The sequence below is a fragment of the Oryctolagus cuniculus genome, chromosome 10, assembly GCF_964237555.1.
Source record: "Oryctolagus cuniculus chromosome 10, mOryCun1.1, whole genome shotgun sequence".
Taxonomy (NCBI): domain Eukaryota; kingdom Metazoa; phylum Chordata; class Mammalia; order Lagomorpha; family Leporidae; genus Oryctolagus; species Oryctolagus cuniculus.
In genome coordinates, this window is record NC_091441.1 from 59494589 (window position 1) to 59515370 (window position 20782).

At 39.0% G+C, this 20782-nt stretch overlaps 1 protein-coding gene across 1 annotated transcript in view; it reads left to right on the forward strand.

The window, feature by feature from the left end:
- NDC80 (NDC80 kinetochore complex component) overlaps window positions 1-20782 on the forward strand; it is a 49207-nt gene that overhangs the window by 21162 nt on the left and 7263 nt on the right. The window contains exons 11-16 of the mRNA XM_002713610.5: window positions 6157-6362; window positions 8204-8356; window positions 11462-11551; window positions 14657-14749; window positions 15941-16071; window positions 19472-19574. Of these exons, the coding sequence (XP_002713656.1) occupies window positions 6157-6362; window positions 8204-8356; window positions 11462-11551; window positions 14657-14749; window positions 15941-16071; window positions 19472-19574 (776 nt within the window). The remainder of the gene's footprint in view (window positions 1-6156; window positions 6363-8203; window positions 8357-11461; window positions 11552-14656; window positions 14750-15940; window positions 16072-19471; window positions 19575-20782) is intronic.

The following is a 20782-nucleotide window of genomic DNA, read 5'->3' on the forward strand; positions in this document are numbered from 1 at the left end:
GGCCATCCTCCACTGCACTCCCTGGCCACAGCAGAGAGCTGGCCTGGAAGAGGGGCAACCAGGACAGAATCCGGCGCCCCGACCGGGACTAGAACCCGGTGTGCCGGCGCCGCAAGGCGGAGGATTAGCCTAGTGAGCCCTGGCGCCGGCCCTTGAGAACAGGTTTTATCATTAATTGCAAAAGCACCTAAGGAAACAAGCAATGGAATTGGACACTTAGGCTTATCTAAAACTTATGAGACATAATTTATCCTCTACTTAATATACTAAAATTAAGTATATCTTTGAGAACAAGTTTTACCATTAACTCTCATAATACAGCTCTTTGAGGACAGAGGTCCTGCATGGGAAGTTAGTGCACACTGAATCCTGTTGTTAATTTAACAATTAACACTCTTCTGTATGAAGTCAGCAATCACCCGAGGCTCTTCTCTTTTTTTTTTTTTTTTTAAGAAAGCTTTTATTTAATGCATACAAATTTCATAGGTACAGCTTTAGGAATATAGTGGTTCTTCCTCCCCATACGTGCCCTACCCCCCAACACCTGTCCCACCTCCTACTCCTCTCCCATCTCATTCTTCATCAACACTCATTTTTAATTAATTTGATATACAGAAGACCAACTCTATACTAAGTAAAGATTTCAACAATTTGCAGCCACACAAAGTATAAAGTACTGCTTGAAAGCAAGTTTTACAGTTAATTCTCATAGTACAGCTCATTAAGGACAGAGGTCCTACATGGGGAGTCAGTGCACAGTGCCTCCTGTTGTTAATTTAACAATTAACATTCTTATTTTTGAGGTCAGTGATAACCCAGCTCTTGACATGAGCTGCCTAGGCTATAGAAACCTTTTGAATCCACAGACTTCTTCAGTATTTAGACAAGGCCATAAACAAAGTAGTTCTCTCCTCCCTTCAGAGATAAGTACATCCTTCTTTGATGATAAAAGAAGGCATTTTAACTGGAATATGGAGCTTTGTGGATTTGTCACATTTAGAAATAGTTTTGTTACCCATATGTTCTCCCTCCTATGTTAAACGTCTATAGTAGGCTACCAAGTTTTCAGTGCCTTCTGTATTGTTTTCCTGATGCTGCTGTAAACAAATTAATACAAACACAGTGATATAAAACAACAGAAATTTATTCTCTTACAATTCTAGAGACTACTCCCAAGATCTGGTAGGTCTACACCCTCTGCAGGGACTCAAGGAGAATCTGTTGTTTACCTCTTTAAGCTTCTGGTAGCTTGTAGCATTCCTGGGCTGTGTCCCTATCACTCTATAGTTTTTACTTCCCTTCATATTTCCTTCTGTGTGTGTGTGTTTGTGTGTGTGTTTATGTCTCCTTTTATCTCTATGAAATGTTCTGCCTGTATTCTATAAGGACAGTTATGATATTTAGGGCCCACTTGGATAATCTAATGTTACTACCTCATCTCAAAAAGTAGGGTGGACATTGTGACACAGTGGATTAGACTGCCACTTGGGACAACCACATTCTATATCAGAGTACCACCAGTTAGGTCCCAGATAACTCTGTGCTTCAGAATCAGCTTCCTGGTAATGCATTCAGGGAAGCAGTAGTTGACGGCTTGAGTGCTTGGGCCCCTGTCACTCACATGGGAGACCCAGATGGATTTCCTGGCTTTGGCTTTGCCCAGGCTTGGCTGCTGCAGGCATTTTGGGAATAAACTAATAGATAAAAATCAATCAGTCGGCCGGCGCCACGGCTCACTAGGCTAATCCTCTGCCTTGCGGCGCCGGCACACCGGGTTCTAGTCCCAGTAGGGACACCGGATTCTGTCCCGGTTGCCCCTCTTCCAGGCCAGCTCTCTGCTGTAGCCAGAGAGTGCAGTGGAGGATGGCCCAAGTGCTTGGGCCCTGCACCCCATGGGAGTACCTGGCTCCAGCCTTCGGATCAGCGCGCCGGCTGTGGCAGCCATTGGAGGGTGAACCAACGCCAAAAAAAGGAAGACCTTTCTCTCTGTCTCTCTCTCTCACTGTCCACTCTCAGTCAATCTCAATCAATATCACTCACTTTGTCTTTCCTTTCAAGTAGATGAAAAATAGACAAGCTTTTTTAAAAAATGTTTAATCATGGGGCCAGCTTTGTGGTACAGCAGGTTGAACAGCCAGCTGTGATGCTGGCATCCCACTTGGGCCCCAGTTGGAGTCCTGTCTGCTCACTTCCAATCCAGCTACCTGCTAATGCACCTGTGAGAGCAGCAGAAAATGGCCCAAGCACTTAGGCTCCTGTCACCCACATGGAAGACCTGAAAGAAGCTCCTGGCTCCTGGCTTCAGGCTGGCCCAGCCCTGACTGTTGTGGCCATCTGGGGAGTAAACCAGCAGATAGAAAATCTCTCTCCCTCTGCCTCTTTCTCTCGCTCTCAACTCTTCCAAGTATCTAAATAATAATAATAATAAAACATATTTAGTCATATCTGCAAAGACTTTCCAGATAAGGGAATGCTTACAAGTTCCAGAGACATATTATAAAAAAATTGTGCATAAATTTTAAAAAATGTTTGCACCAGTATAAACATAGCTTTTAATTACATTTCTCCATGACCTTTCTTAAGATTTTTGTATTTACTAGAGAGACAATGAGAGCTCCCACCCAGGGGTTCACATTGCAGGTGCTTGCAACAGTCAGAGCCAAAGCCAAGACCAGGGAACTCATTCCAGGTCTCTGCATGAGCCCAGCCACTTGAGTATTCACCATCTTCTACCTGGGTCTGCATTGGCAGGAAGTTGGAATCAGGAGCCAGAGCCAGGAGTTGAACCCAGGCACTCAGATGTCAGGTATGGGCATCCTAACTGGCATCTTAATCACTGGATCAAATGCCTACCCCTCTACAAATTTTTTGAAGCATCTTCATATTTCAGTGGCCATTATTCAGATTACTCTATTTTCTGGCATGTATTCAAGCATGTAACTATTTGAAACCATGAGGGACCTACCAAAGACATGCTGAGTAAGAATATATATGTATTATAATATAAAGGTATATTCTATATAAATATATACGTGGGGCCGGCGCCATGGCTCACTTGGTTAATTCTCTGCCTGTGGCGCCGGCAAACCATATGGGCACCAGGTTCTAGTCCTAGATGCTCATATTCCAGTCCAGCTCTCTGCTGTGGCTCGGGAGGGCAGTGGAGGATGGCTCAAGTGCTTGGGCCCTACACCCGCATGGGAGACCAGGAGGAAGCACCTGGCTCCTGGCTTCGGATTGGCACAGCGCCAGCCGTAGCAGCCATTTGGGGGGTGAACCAACGGAAGGAAGACCTTTCTCTCCATATCTCTCTCTCTCACTGTTTAATTCTATCTGTCAAATAAATAAATAAAATTTAAAAATATATGTATTCTGTTACATTTTGCAATTAATAAACAAAATTCTTGATCTCTGCCTGCTCCAGCCTACTTGTCTGGTATAACCATCTTATTTTCCATCACTACTACTGAAGCAGCTCAACGGCTGAAACAGATTGGAAATAAGATGAAAAGCTGCAAGGGCTATAATTCTTGGGAAGCAAAAGCCCAATGAAAGAAAGTTTATGTATATCTTGTGCCTTAGTAACATCATTTTTATAAACAAATAACAATCTTAATCATAAAACTCTGGAAAATACTTGTGGCACATGTGATTGTTAGATAATTTCTTTGGTGCCAGAAGGAGAGCAAAGGAAGATTTCTACAAATCACAGAACCACTGGGCTTCAGTTTAAAAACTATTCTAGGGGCTGGCACTATGGTTATGCCTCTGGCTAAGTACTGGCATCCCATATGGGCTCTGGTTTGAGTCTGAGCTGCTCCACTTCTGATCCAGCCCCCTGGTAATGGCCTGGGAAAGCAGTGGAAGATGCCCAAGTGCTTGGGACCCTGCACACACATGGGAGACCTGGAAGAAGCTCTTGGCTCCTTGCTCCTGGCTCTGGATTGGCCCAGCTTTGGTTGTTCCAGCCATTTAGGAAGTGAATCAGCAGATGGAAGACCTTTCTGTCTGTCTCTCCCTCTTTCTGTAATTCTGCCTCTCAAATAAATCTTCAAAAAAAAAAAAAAAAACTATTATATTTTCCCAGGACTTTACCCATTTCTAGTTTATTCTCTTAGGATTTTATAAGTTATGTCCTTTGTAGGAGTTGTACAGGTGGTACTTAAGATTTGATTTAACTCTTAGTCTGTTAAGAATTGATCATCTTTCAAGTCAAGGTCAGTAATTATCTGGAGTAATGCTGAATCATTTTATTGTTTTCTCCAAATAGCTGATTATATGTATATATATATGATTTGCTCTAAACTTTTAAATATTTTACACTTGGCCCTTCATCACTGTCCTTTGTTCTCCATGAGAAAGAACCATAAACAAAATTTTTTTTTTTTTTTTGGACAGGCAGAGTGGATAGTGAGAGACAGAGAGAAAGGTCCTCCTTTGCCGTTGGTTCACCCTCCAATGGCCGCCGCGGCCAGTGCGCTGCGGCTGGCACACCGCGCTGATCCAATGGCAGGAGCCAGGTACTTCTCCTGGTCTCCCATGGGGTACAGGGCCCAAGGACTTGGGCCATCCTCCACTGCACTCCCTGGCCACAGCAGAGAGCTGGCCTGGAAGAGGGGCAACCGGGACAGAATCTGGCGCCCCGACCAGGACTAGAACCCAGTGTGCCGGCGCCGCAAGGCGGAGGCCGGCCCATAAACAAATTTCTTATAACAATGTTTGTAATGCAATTAATACTTTCTAGTATCAGTACTTTGTCTTCCTTGTCAACATTCAGTAAAGAAGTGTCATACTTCTAATTGTTGTTTTTGTTGTTGTTGTTGTTTGTTTGTTTGTTTGTTTTTGACAGGCAGAGTGCACAGTGAGAGAGAGAGAGAGAGAAAGGTCTTCCTTTTGCCGTTGGTTCACCCTCCAATGGCCACCGCGGCCGGCGCACCACGCTGATCCGAAGCCAGGAGCCAGGTGCTTCTCCTGGTCTCCCATGGGGTGCAGGGCCCAAGCACTTGGGCCATCCTCCACTGCACTCCCTGGCCACAGCAGAGAGCTGGCATGGAAGAGGGGCAACCGGGACAGAATCCGGCGCCCCAACCAGGACTAGAACTCGGTGTGCTGGCGCTGCAAGGCAGAGGATTAGCCTATTGAGCCACGGCACAGGCCTAATTGTTCTTGTAAGAATTTTTTCCAAGTTACAAATTGAATAGGAAAGAAATAGTTCTGCCATTCCAGAGTGATTAGTTTGAGACATTACTTTGACAGCCGTTAACCTAAGATGTTTTTACTCTATCAGTGTTGTAACATTCTTGATTATATAAAGCTCTACATGTCTAAGAGTAGGTGAGACATATTTAAATACTATATATATATATACACACACATATATGTGTGTGTATATATGTATATATATATAGTGGATTTTTTTGTGAAGATACCTATAATAAATGCATAAGTCATTACTTAAACCAACTATTTTAAGCTCAGATGTAGAGCTTCTCAAGTATTGTGCTGCAAACAGGTTATAGCAGAAGTCAACATTTTGATTGTATCAGTCCTCAGGATGATTCTCTTGGCCCCTTTGGTCATCCTCATCCATTTGTCCCAGTCTGCTTTAAAAATACTGTCATACTCTATGTAGGCCAAGAGTCACAAGAGAATGGAAAACACTCTTGCTAAATAGACAAAGCAAGAATCTAACCACTGAAAATGTCAGTAAAATAAGGGTAAGCTCTGATGTAATGTAATGTTTTTATACTTATAAAAAATTGTAATTTTTTTGAACTATTGCAGAGAATTATATACTAACAGACTATCTTCCTGAAGTATAAATCATCAAAATATATAGATAATATAAGCATACTTAATTTTGTGTAAGGCCACATATTTTTTATATATATATATATATATATATATATATATATATATATAAATAAAGAAAGAAAGAGAGCTTTCTGAAAACCATAGCAAGCCAATAGGGAAATAAGGTTCTTACATAAAATTTTAATTGTATCATCTTCAGCAATGTTATTAACATAGTGGGATCAAACAGAATTATCAAAAAAAGAAAAATGGAAATTTACACATCTTAGCTTTATTAAATGAAGGCATCCATGTCTTTGGAGGCATTGAAGAAACTAAAAAAAAAATTTTTTTCCAATGTAGAACTAGAATGTGAAACAATGAAGCAGGAGAATACTCGACTACAGAATATTGTTGATAACCAGAAGTACTCAGTCGCAGACATTGAGAGAATAAATCATGAAAAAAATGAGTTGCAGCAGACCATTAATAAATTAACCAAGGACCTGGAATCTGAACAACAGCAGTTGTGGAATGAAGAACTAAAGTATGCCAGAGGCAAAGAAACTGTAAGTGATAACCATTTCCAGAGTGGCAGCTCACCAGCGCTGACCTTATAAAAGTCTATCCCAGTTGAGAACTCAGTGGGTAAAGTGGTAAAACTTTAAAGCATTTGACATTTTACCAAAATAGTCTTCCCTTTATGTCAGTTCAGTAACACTAAAATTTCTCAGTCAGATCTAAGGTAGAGTATTTGATAACAGTAAACCAAGAAATAAGCAAAACCATCTCTAAGGCCATGAACGTAATTTTCATCAATCCCATTCCTTTTACTTTGCAGAAGAAGAAATCATTTCCTTTTCCTTTACACTATTCATCCTTCAAACATTTACATGACATCCATTGTGTGCCACTTACCATGCTGGACACAGGAGATAAAAATATGTAGACTCTACCATCAAGAAATTCTCAATCTAGTTTCTATTTTCTACCATGAGAGCAGGCCTCCGATAGCTGTTTGCACATGGTACTGAAGAAACATAGTTGGAAGAGTCATTTGGTGCAGCAGTTAAGATACCACTTGGAATGCATTCCAAATGGGACTGCCTGGGTTCATGTACTGGCTCTGCTTCTGATCCCAACTGTCTGCTAATGCACACCCTGGGAGGCAGTGGTGATAAGCTGAAGTACTTGTGTTCCTGCCACCAATGTGAAAGACACAGGTTGAGTTCTGGGCTCCTGGCTTCAGCATAGCCTAGTGTCAGCTGTTTGAAGAGTGAACATTTGAGGAATAAATGGAAGACATCTCTCACACACACTCACTATCCCCCCACCTTGTGTGTGTGTGTGTGTGTGTGTGTGTGTGTGTATCTGCCTTTCAAATAAATAAAAACAAATAATTTCTTAAAAGACACATATAGTATGCCTAACCCAGATTTAGTGTACATGGTGTAGGGAGATGGGTGAAGTGGTTTCTAGAAAAGCTGCCTTAAAGAGAGAACATGTGAACTGAATTGGGAAGTACAAGATGGGTTAGCATGACAAGGGTAGGGAAGTTAGCAAAGAAATATACAGGACAGCTCAGAGAAAACAGCCTGTTGTGTAAGTTTTTCATTGTGGCTGGGGTTAATAGCAAGGGGTTGGGAGGAACATAGTAAGAAATGAAACTTGAGGAAGAAACATAGACCAGATGGTGAAGACTATTTAGAAGTTTGGGCTTTCATGTTTAAAAGTTTTGGCTTTATCCTAAAAACTCCAGAAAGGCTTTAAAATCTTTAAATAGGCATAATCACATTTCAGAAACATCTTATTTTTTTGTAAACAGGGAAATGGGATATGAATCTGTAGCAGTGATCTAAAGCTGAATTTAGATAATGTTAGTGGAAGAGCAATGATATATTGTTTAGCAATCAATTATACTCTTTATTCTACAAATTTAGTGTAGATAAAACCTTTCATTCTTCGTGTCTTTTAAAACTGCTTCCCTTACTACTACATATTACTAAGCTACTAAAATAGACATAGTATTTTTTGTATAAAACAGAAAGTCATTTGGAATAGGAGTGCTTTGTTTATTTATTTGAAAGGCAGAGTTACAGAGAAAGAGGGAGAGACAGAGAGATATCTTCCATCCACTGGCTCACTTCCCAGATGACCACAACAACCAGGGCTGGGCTAAGCTGAAGTCAAGAGTCTGGAACTCCTCCAGGTCTCCCATGTGGGTGGTGAGGGCCCCCACACTTTGCCAGGTGCTTTAGAGGGAGCTGGATCAGAAACAGAGCAACCAGAACTCACACCAGGGTTGCTGGCATCACAAGCAGTGGCTTAACTCATTACACCACAACACAGGCTACAGTTGCTTTATTTTTAATGTTTTTATGTTTGATGTTTTTGTGTTCTCTCCTTACAGATTGAAACACAACTAGCAGAGTACCACAAATTGGCTAGAAAATTAAAACTTATCCCTAAGGGTGCTGAGAATTCCAAAGGTTATGACTTTGAAATTAAGTTTAATCCTGAAGCTGGTGCCAATTGCCTTGTCAAATATAGGGCTCAAGTTTATGTAAGTAATCATGACTACTTCAAAATTTTTTATATTATGATTGGTTATCTGTAAGAGTTTGAACCTCAGTATGTCCATAACCCAAGACTAAACGAAGAAATAAAACAGTGGAACTCTGTGTTCTTTCTTCTTAATAGTAAAAATCTTTTCTGTATTGTACCTAACTCTTCAAATTATAAAGCCTTTTCTTCATTTCTATCTACTTTATCTATTCAACTATCCAGTAAAAACTGTTATTACATATAAAATGGACATCAGGACTGTAAAGACTAGAAAGACCTAGCCCTTGCTCTCAAGTTGTTCCTAGTCCTCTCAGGGGAAAAAGACATATACAAATAAAGGCTGTATATGTGCTTCATCAGAAGTCATAATAATATCAGAAGACATAATATCAGTGCTTCCCAGGTAGTAGGAAAGATTCCAGAGGTTGTGACCCTGAAATGAAATCTTGAAAGATGATATATTTATGGAGGTGGTGTGTAGAAAGAGTTCTAGGCACAAGGACATACATGAAGGCATAAAGTGTCATAGAAAATTAAGGAGTGCCAGCAGTCCATAATGAGACATCTGCACCTAATTTTAAAATATGGCTAAGTAGATAACTTGGGAAAGAAAAATAATTGCTCTATTGCATCTTCTACCTTATTCACAGAATTTTGTATTTTACAAACCTCCAAAAATGCCAATTTTCAAAGTACTTAGTTTTTGAAGAATTTTAGGCAAAAGCTATGCATTTTTCCTTCTGGAAAATTATTGATTTACTCAATATTTATTTATTTGTTTTCTGTATACTCTGTTCCTTATCAGTGAGCTGCTGGAGATTAGAATACCCGGAAGGATACATCCCTACTTCTAGAGATTAAAAGGTTCTGATAGACAAATTTTGACTAAATCAGACTAGATTCATTTTCAATAGGAAGGGGAAAAAAAGTGTCCAGAAAATATTTAGACTCTTCCTAATTGTTTCTGAAGTCAGTAACAGGCTAACAAGGTAAGTAGATAAATCAATTCATCTATCAATAGATAACCAGGCAGTAAGGTAGGGTTTCTTCTCCACTGTTAGAGTAATTTGACATAGCTAGTACAAGAAAATAATGACCTGAATCAAATCACTGTAGCAAAGATTACCGGGTATATGCTCAAAAAAGGAGAATTGTACTTTGCCCTCTGGAAAATGTTTTACATGACAATAGAATAGTAAAAATGGAAATTGTATCAATTAGAGGCAATACTAAATTTTATAAGTAGTTTTTGGTGAAAAGTGTTGTTTTTTTGTTTTTTTTGTTTTTTTTGTTTTTTTTTGACAGGCAGAGTGGACAGTGAGAGAGAGAGACAGAGAGATCTTCCTTTTGCCGTTGATTCACCCTCCAATGGCCGCCGCGGCCGGCGCGCTGCAGCCGGCGCACCGCGCTGATCCGAAGGCAGGAGCCAGGTGCTTCTCCTGGTCTCCCATGGGGTGCAGGGCCCAAGCACTTGGGCCATCCTCCACTGTACTCCCGGGCCACAGCAGAGAGCTGGCCTGGAAGAGGGGCAACCGGGACAGAATCCGGCGACCCGACCGGGACTAGAACCCGGTGTGCCGGCGCCGCAAGGCGGAGGATTAGCCTAGTGAGCCGCGGCACCGGCCTGGTGAAAAGTTTTAAAGATAGTAAAGAAGCCATTGCATCTTTCGAAAAAGGGCAGATCAAAATTAAAACTCAGTAGCTCCAGAGAACCTACTTAAAACATAGCAACATACAAAATTTTCTTTTGGCTTGATGAGATATTTTGGAACTAGAGGTGATGTTTTCAACCTCTGGTGGTTGTGAACATACTAACTGCCACTGAATTGCACTTTTAATTTTATGTTAAATTCATTTTGACTATTTCCATTTTATGTATGGATTTCACCTCAATAAAAGAAAAACGTAATTAGAAGCAATGAAGTACTATGCTGAAATAAAACCAGAACAGAATATAAGAAATACCCACCAATTTAAGACTAACTAGTTGAAAAATACTGAGACAAACTGATACATACAGAGAACATAGCTTAAAAATACAATCTACAGGAGGTGTCCTGAGGCCCTATTTCTAGAGGACAGTTGGGTCCTGTGACAGAGAGGAAGGGCAGCAGAAACGTAACCCACATGGAGCTGAAGGAGGACATCTGTGTTCCTCTGGGGCCCCATGCAGGATCCAACTTCAGGCACTTTTGGTGGAGACAGGACATTAGTTCCCAGTGATCCTTGCCCTTAGGGAGAAATATAAATGTAGGTCATCTTAGCATCATTCAGAGGAATCGTAGTCCAGCATAGAACTCTAAAGGTTGCTGAGGTAGAATTAAGGAAAACATATAAGCCAGTTCCAAGGAAAAGTCAGATTTTTAAGGTAACTGATTTAGATTAATGGAAGCTTGATCAGCCCTTATGAAGGAAACCCAACACCACCCCATGGGCATGTCACCTAAGGGGACATAGTGGAATCATGGGGGTCCCATAATTGGGGAGGTTCCACATCTGGGTACTGATATGGGAGATTTGGTTTCCTTAGGAGAAACTGGCAACTGTTCTTGGGATAGGGATTCCTTAGAGACCAGGGTATATCTGAATTTAAGTCCATGTCCCAGTAAACTTTTTTTTCCCTATGACTCTCTTGTTGGAATCAGAGAGAGAGCCTGGCCTCAGGTCCCACAGTCTTCACCTAGAATCTAAGCAGATGCCCTCCCTGGCCCTGGCATCAGTTTATTCACCCTTTTCCTGGTATTGGACATCTCATAAATGAAAGGGGCAAATACTGAGTTGTGAACTCCAGGCCTTGGTGCTTTGAATTGGCGAGAATTACAACCCACATATACATTACTAAAACTACAATAAACTTAAGTGTACTTGTAAAAGGTTTATTATTATCAATGAATTTCTAGAACAGGTGAACAAATTTAAACTTTGCAAATATTCAAAAGGAAGATAAAGATATTACACTAAAAATTAGCATTGCTTTATTAGATATATAATAGCTTCACTATTTTTCTCCCAAAGTGACTCCTAACACAATGTGTAGATGTCTCATGAAAGAAATTTTATAAATATAAGCCATCTATCACCCATATTCCATTGTATTTTATAGGTACCTCTCAAGGAACTCCTGAATGAAAATGAAGAAGAAATTAATAAAGCTCTAAATAAAAAAATGGGTTTGGAGGATACTTTAGAACAAGTAAGTAATGAAACAGTCATTAAAAGCAAAGATGAAATTTTTGTACCTAAAATTAAGCACAATTTATGGTTTCTGATGGCTAAGGAATTAATCTTTTAATAAAATTGTGGAGAAATGAGAGTTGAGTATCCTCTTGACAGAAATATTTCAAGTAACTTATTAAGTATTTTAAACGTCCTAGTCTTCACATTATCACTGATAATGAAGTGATATGAAACCAAATTTCCCTTTTTTATAAATAGAGAATTGCCTCCTTTTTTTCTTTTAAGATTTATGTATTTGTTTACTTGAAAGGCAGAGTTAGAGAAAGAGATGTTCAGTCACTGGTTCACTCTCCTGTTGGCCACAATAGTTGAGTCTCCCATGTGGGTGCTTTCCCAGGCACATTAGCAGGAATCTAGGTTGGAAGTGGAGCATCCAGGAAGCAAACCAGCGCCCATGTGAGATGCCAGTACCACAGGTAGCACCTTTACCTGCTTTGCTACAACGTTGGCCTTAATAAAATTGCCTCTTTTTTTTTTATTTTTTTAAAGATGTATTTATGTATTTAAAAGGCAGAGTTACAGAGAGGCAGAGAGAAAGAGAGAGGTCTTCCATCCACTGGTTCACTCCCCAGATGGCTACAAGGGCCAGAACTGTGCCAATCTGAAGCCAAGAGCTTCTTCCAGGTCCCCTACACGAGTGCAGCGGCCCAAGGAGTTGGGCCATCTTGTGCTGCTTTCCCAGGCCATAGCAGAGAGCTGGATCAGAAGTGGGACAGCTGGGACTCGAACCAGCGCTTATATGGGATGCCAGCACTGCAGGCAGTGGCTTTACCCACTACATCACAACACCAGCCGCAACCTCGTTTAACTTGAGATCCTTTAATATCCCTTTTTATAGTAAAAGGGATTTAAAGTGGATACTTTAAAAGTAGATATGTATCATTTAGGATTAGAGGCTTCTTAGCTGTGATAGATTATGAGGTTTTCTTTTTATCAAGTTTTTCATTCTGGACTGTGTGGAATTTCAGAAGAAATTGAACTGATATTCCTATAGACGTGTGTTTCCAAAAATACATTTCATAAAGTTGCTGCTTCTGAGATCCTTGAAACATCATTATCACCTGTTCCTCGGAGAGAATACTGCTATTGTAGTCAGTATAAATAATTATACTAGTAACCCACAGAAAGTTTTAAATTTTGACAGATTTTTTCCAGGCTTATTTTGCATAAGAAAGAATTTTTTCCACTCCTCAAAAATATAGGGGACAGCACTGTGACATAGTAAGTTAAGCCTCCATCTGTGACGCTGGCATCTCACATGAGCATCCATTCATGTCCCAGCTGCTGCTCTTCCAATCCAGCTCTCCGCGTGGCCTGGGAAAGTAGTAGAAGATGGCCCAAGTGCTTAGGCCCCTGCACCCACGTGGGAGACCTGGAAGAAGCTCCTGGCTTCAGGTCAGCTCAGCTTTGCAGTCATTTGGGGAGTGAACCAGCAAATAAAATACTTCTCTCTGTGTCTCTCCCTCTCTGTCTGTAATTCTGCCTCTCTAAGATCTGTTTGTAACAGATGAGTAAGGAATTTCATCATACTATTTATTTTTTTTAAGATTTTGTTATTTATTTACTTGAAAGTCAAAATTACAGAAAGGTAGAAGCTGAGAGAGAGAAAAATCTTCCATCTACTGCTTCACTCCCCAGATGGCCACAACAGCCAGAGCTGAGCTGAGCTAATCCAAAGCCAGGAGCCAAGAGCTTCTGCTGGGTCTCCCACACAGGTGCAGAGGCCCAAGGACTTGAGCCATCTTCCACTGCTTTCCCAAGCCACAGCAGAGAGCTGAATTGGAGCTGGAGCAGCTGTATGGGATGCCAGCACTGCAGGCAGCAGCTTTACCTACTACACCACAGCGCCGACCCCCATGCTATTACTTTAATTTGGGATTTCTGAAATACCAAATTATGGGAAAGTGATGAAGAATAATAACTGGTTAAACAAGTGCTCCTTTGGTATGATTATTTTGAGGTGAAGCCTAAATTTAGCTTACTTTAATTTGGTTTTTCTTTTTTGTTGGAATGAGCATGAAACCTATAGATTCTCAAAAAAGTGTAAACTCCAAACAATAGGAATAGCCTACTTTAGGCTAGGCCTGATGTCAGTGTTCTAGAGTTAAATACATATTTCAAAGACTCCTGATTGGAGAAAAAGACTGGCATGTATCCAGCTCTGCTGATCAGATTTGCATTTTTGTAGTTACATTATTGTTCTTTGGAAAAATGCCTGGCTATATTCAAATAGCAAATATCATTCAACAAATAGTTTTCTTTAACATCCCAGAAAGTGAACAAATAGAAAACTAGATAACCAACTAAAGTTGATAAAGACTAAATAAAACTAAATTTCAAAATGAGAGATAAAAAATTTATACTTATGAATAAGTTAGGGTAATATTAATAGATGTAATAATGTGAAATATATAATATGACATATATGAGAGCTTAGAAAGTACTCCCATAGGATATGGCATAGTGGGTTAAGCCACTGTCCACAATGCTGACATCCAATATGAATGCCAGTTCAAGTCTCAGCTGTTCCACTTCTGATCCAGCTCCCTGCTAAGGCATCTGGGAAAGCAGCTGAAGATGGCCCAAGTGTCTGGGCGACTGCTACCCACATGGGAGACCTGGAAGAAGCTCCTGGCTCCTGGCTTCAGCCTAGCACAACCCCAGCCATTGTGGCCATTTGGGGAGTAAACCAATAGATGGAAGATCTCTCTCTCTCTCTCATATCTCTCCCCCCATATCTTCCCTCTCTAACTGTGCCTTTCAAATAAATGAAAAATAATTACAGTGCAAAGTTAAGGGATAAGAGAAAATGATAAATTCTAAATCACAAAAGCACTCCCACAGTCACTTATGGAAAAACAGATACAAACTTCCTTAAAGTTTCATTAAAATTAATTCCTCTTTGGAAGCAATAAAATTTTTTTTGACATTAGAGTCCAAAAGGACTAGAAGAAATAACACAGTTCAGTTAGTTGACTGATAATATAAAAATTCTGTTAACTGGTTAAAAATGTCTTTGATATATAGTTATGATTTTTCAACCAAAGTTTTATTCCCCAAGTTGAACACAATGATAACAGAAAGCAAGAGAGGTGTGAGAACTCTGAAAGAAGAAGTACAAAAGCTGGATGATCTTTACCAACAAAAAGTTAAGGTAAGAATTTTGCCGTGTGTAGTATCAGCTAGTTAAAGCTTGCCTAAGCATATATTCTGATGTCTAACTGAAACCTTGCATTATATCCTTTATAACTTGGTGTTTATTGTAGTCTTCTATTCCAGAGTTTATTGTCAGGAGTTATTTTACTCTTTAAAAAGAACCTGTTTTTGAATTAGTGCTCTTTTACAATAGAACACATTTATTCCTTTATCTTGTATTTTATGCTTAGATGTGTGATTCAGTGTCCTTGCAAGACCAAAATGTTTTAAACATAATCTTATGCCTTTTTATTGAGAGTTAGTTAGTATTATACATTTTTTATTATTATTTTTATTATTTAAGAGAGTTAGTATTATACATCTTAAGCTTAAGCCCCAATAGGGTCTTTTGTATATGTAATTGTCCATCAGGAGTCATTGCAAACATCTGTTGTGGACAAATTCCAAAAACCATTTACATGAAATTCAAAAGGTAAATAAAATAATAAGATTGTTCCCCCACCACTCTGCCCCTCCCCCTGACCAAGTGTTTCATAGAAGTATATAGAGGATTCTATTCATTGCCACTTATACAATTTTGTGAAAATTTTAAATACATCAATATATTTTTTTACTCATCTATGCCAACAAAGTATCAAGAATTGAAATATCTCATGATCTGTGTCATATTTAGGACCTATACATTTTTATTAAGCAATGTGAAATTTCTACAAAATATACCACATAATATGATCTACATGTGAAATGTGAGCTATTTGGTAATCATTTTTATTTTTTCATACATCCTCCATGGCAGTGTTTGAAGTTTTCTCTAAATCACTTGAATGAAAGATTTTATGATACTTCATCTTTACAAACCTAAGAATTAAAGAATTTGGACTACTTTGCCTAGCCATAGTTAAACACCTTTGTGTTTAACTCGTGCTCATGGAAAAAAATTAAAATATCATAGAATGTCCCATGAGTCAGTCTTGAAAATACTGCTGAATGAATCCTATATAGGCATCCTAAAAAAGGTCACATATATGTTTATAGTACAGAATCCCTAAAGGGGTATTTTAAAGTCTCGTACACATAAAGCTGTAAATATCCTGAGATTTTTTAATGCTTTACATAAATTTTTTAAGTCAACCTAAAGTATATAGAATATGAATATCTAAAAACCATAATCATGACTTTATTCTAATAGGAAGCTGAGGAAGAGGATGAAAAATGTGCCAATGAGCTTGAATCCTTGGAGAAACACAAGAACCTGCTAGAGAGTGCTGTTAATGAGGGCCTCAGTGAAGCTATGAATGAATTAGATGCTGTTCAGCGGGAGTAAGTTCTTCTCACCAGATTTATATGTTTGCTTTCATATTCATTAACATTTCTATAAAACTAGATGTTTGGGTTTTGTGGTTTGTTTTTTTTTTTTTAATTTTTGTTTTTGGTTTTTTTTTTTTTTTGTTTTGTTTTGTTTTGTTTTGTTTTTGCCTTTATATTTTGGAGCTATTTGATATGGAGGGAATGGTAAATATAATTTGAGCAAAACAACATTAATTTAACATATATTCTGCTATTATAGTTATAGCCAACCAAATTATTCATTGTTAGATCTAATAAATAAATGCCCTTTTAAAAAAAAAAGATGTATTTATTTATTTCAAAGCCAGAATTATAAAGACAGAGGGAGGGAGAGAGAGAGATCTTCCATTTACTGGTTCACTCCCCAGATGGTCACAATGGCCAAGGCTGGTCCAGGCAGAAGCCAGGAGCCAGGAACTTCATACAGGTTTCCCATGAGGGTGCAGAGACACAAACACTTGGGCCATCTTTGGCTTCTTTCCCAGATGCATTAGCAGGGAGCTGGATCAGAAGTAAAGCAGCCGGGACTTTTACTGGCGCTCATATGGGATGCCAGCACTGCAGATGGCAGTTTAACCCACCACACCACAGCACCAGCCCCTAAATAAATGCCTTTTAATCCCTGAAGACAACATAAAATTTTAAGTCAACTCAGATAACTTATATTTGTTAGTGAATTTTACTTTTTTTTAAGATTGTTTTAAAGATTATTTTATTTATTTGAAAGACAGAGAGAGAGAGAGAAATCTTCGATCCATTAGTTCACTCCCCAGTTAGCCACAACAGCCAGGGCTGAGCCAGACCAAAGCCAAAAGCCAGGAGCTTCTCCCAGGTATCCCATGTGGGGGCAGGGGCCCAATCACTTGAGCCATCCTCCACTGCTTTTCCAGGTACATTAGCAGAGAGCTGGATTGGAAAGTGGAAAAGAGAAAAGCTGAGACTCAAAATGGAGCCTGTGTGGGATGCCAGCATCGGCAGGCGGTAGCTTAACGCTCTACTTCACAACACTGGTCCTGTTAGTGAATTTAATAAACTTCACTAAGCTTCTCATATTTTTAAGTTGTATTTCCTAAAAAGTACACATATTATATAGTGAAAGATAACTGCACTATAAATTATAATCTGCTATAACGCAACGTATTCCTTCCTATAATCACCATGCAGTGCAAAATCATCCACTAAAAATCACAGGACCTATGGGAAAATTGGTATTGGGACATAATACTAAAAAACATCATCAGTGATACACATAAACAAAAGATGAGAAATAAAAATGTTCACAAACAAGGCCAGCATTGTGGTGTAGCGGGTAAAGCTGCCACCTGCAATGCTGGCATCCATATGGGTGCTGGTTCATGTCCTGACTTTCCACTTCCAATCCAGCTCCCTGCGAATGGCCTCGGCAAAGCGGCAGATGATGGCCCAAGTGTTTAGAGGTCTGTAACTCTGACTTTCACGTAAATAAATCTTTAAAAAAAAGTTGACATGTTTCACTAAAGTGTACACGTATTAAATAGTTGAGAAATACATAAATGCTACAATATGAGACCCTTCACCTTAAAAAGATCTGCAATTTGTTCTGGGAATGGGAATTCAGAGGATTGCAACCTTGTGAGTTATTTTAAAGAGGTGGAAAGAATATTATCGGAAATGGGATAGAAAATTGTAACACCAGTAGTGGGTGTATCTGGCTCACGGTATTTGCAGTGAGCTGAAGTAGCTGGGAGACAAAATTTAAGATGTTCTTACAGTTGCTTTGTGCATCCCTTCACATCAGCTGGATGCAATTTTCTGCATTCACCTAGTATTTCTTTATGAGGAAACTGGTATGAGTAAATGTGAAATTCACGGTATAATGAGGTTACTACATTGTGCTCACTGATACCTGATACTTAATTTTTAAAACCAACATAGTAATAACTTCAGCCATACTGTATAATAACTAAAAATGGTGGCATCCTTTCTTTGAAAAATATTCTGCCTTTGTGTACATAATTCTCTTGTATAGCCTATAAAAAAATCACTGTACTGAATACTTACTCCATAGCCTGTACGTATAAATTTGAAGGGTCTTCAAAAATTACATGGAGGACTCAGCACTGTGGCGTAATGTGTTAAGCTACCACCTCCAGCGCCAGCATCCTATATGGGTGCTGATATGAGTCCCAGCTGTTCTAGTTCTGATCCAACTCTTTGCTAGTACACGTGGGAAGGCAGCAGAGGATGGCCTAAGTGCTTGGGCCACTGCCACCCACATGGGTGACCTGGTGGATGCTTCTGGCTTTTACTTGGCCTAGTCCTGGTCATTGCAGCTATTTGCAGAATGGGCTAGCAGATGGAAGATCTCTCTCCATGTCTCTCCTTCTCTCTCTGTGCCTTTCAAATAAATAAATCTTGTTTTAAAAAATACATGGAGTGGCCGGCGCTGTGGTGTAGTGGGTAAAGGCACCATCTGCAGTGCTGGCATCCCGTATGGGCACCAGTTCGAGTCCCAGCTGCTCCACCTCCAATCCAGCTCTCTGTTGTGGCCTGGGAAAGCAGTAGAAGACAGCACAAGACCGTGGGCCCCTGCACCCACATGGGAGACCTAGAAGAAGCTCCTGGCTCCTGGCTTCGGGTCAGTGCAGCTCCAGCCATTGCAGCCATCCGGGGAATGAACCTGCAGATGGAAAATGTTTCTCTCTCTCCCTCTCTCTGTCTGTAACTCACTCACTCTCAAATAAATAATAAAAATCTTTAAAATTTTTTTAATTTCAAAAGTACATGGAAAAGCATTTTATGAAAAAATATGCATGAATTTCAACTTTTTACATGAAAAGAACTAATTTTTTAATTTGATGTTCTACAAACTTTTTAAAGTATACATTTTTTAAGTCTTTTAAAGGGCCTTCAGATAACTAAAAAATTCTTACATTGAGATTGCAAAAGTTCTCACATTGACAGTCATACCTCTTATTTATTTGTAGTCTATGGATAGAAAATTTAGTTGAGATGTGTTTGGCATGCACTTTTGTTTTTAATTTGAATTTGCCAAAAGGTAAGCTTCTGTTAACCCCTTTATGAATCTTTTCCCTGCTGCCAAAGCTTGTGTATTTATAATCCTTTTGGAGACACTGTTAAGACCATTTGCTGCAGAGCTTTAAATATTAAAGCATGAGGTTTGGGTGGTGTTTTTATGCTTGCAAAGAATCTGAAAATGTTTTTATTTCTGATTTAATGATTGATAAATGGACCTTTATGAATTATATGTATAACAAGAAGCACATATACCAGTCACAGCTTGGCTTTATTCAGTATGGAAAGAGAAGTGAGCTAACTAGAACTGATATAATTTATTTTCTAGACAACTTAAACAAGAGTTTGTATTCTACAGATATCAACTAGTTGTGCAGACCACAACTGAAGAAAGACGAAAGGTGGGAAATAACTTGCAGCGTCTTTTAGAAATGGTTGCTACACATGTAGGATCTGTGGAGGTAAGTGTGTGAAGGACTTTCCTCCATTTGAGGAAGGTTTGTAAGACTATGGTGTATTTCTGCTTTATTTCTATAGAAACTGATGAATTATATTTCTACTGAGAATGTGATCTGGTAAATTTATCAGAAGAATCCTTTCTAGTGGTATAATAAGGGAATACAGGGAAACAGTTGTGTGTTTTATAGAAGTAATCAATTTTGTTCTCATAAACACCATATAATGGTATTTATTGTGTCAACAATATAATGAAATCATTGCAACAGACCACATTCTGCATCCTGAAAATATGTTAGTACTGCATTCATACTACCGCATTTAGGATTTCATTAAGATGAAGCAGCATATCTCATGACAAGTATTTTGGTCCCTATAATTTCATATAAACACAAAGCATTTCTGAAACATGAAGTTCTCTTATCCCCACTTTTCACATGACTTGAAAGATCAACAGCAACTGTTTGTCCAGTCTGCTGCACAGAGACCTAAAAGCTAGGATAAATTGTGAACTATAAAATTCCTGAATAATTTATTTGGTGATAAGGTGTTGCCAATTGAGAATGATTTAAAGGAAAATGTTCATCATTAAATTAGTAGGCTTTCATTTTTCAAAAACATGAGCATAAAATACCCTATTTCTCACCAGCTCTCCTGCTGCTTTCTTACTTCCCAGTCCTATTAACTGCTTATTGGTGAGAATTAAGAAAAGCATCCTGAGTACTACATCAGAAAACCTAGATTCTCCTCACTTCCTGTTATTCAACCACTTAGTGGCTCTATAATCTTGCATGGATTATTTTCACAGTATTGTTCATCACTTCGTGGACTTTTGGCTCAGATCAAATGCAAATAGTATTGTTCATCTGAGCCAGAGGCCAGAAAATGATTTAAGTAAATAACTCATTCTCCAAAAGCTGTTCATGCATGAGAGAAAGTCCATTCATACCATAGGATTGAGAAAGTCTACTTAGTGTATCATTTTACTTTGTTTAGTCATTGGTTTCTTCAGCTGTAAAATCAAGAGTTGCACTAAACAATGGACAACATTCTTAGCACCTCCAGCTTGCTCAGTATTAATGCAGTAATAACTTGTCATTAGGGATTTATAGAAAAATAACTGCAACTATTAAAGTTTTAATCAGTTAACATAAGATTACATTTGAAAATCTGATTGTAGATTACTATTTTTTTTTAAGATTTATTTTATTCA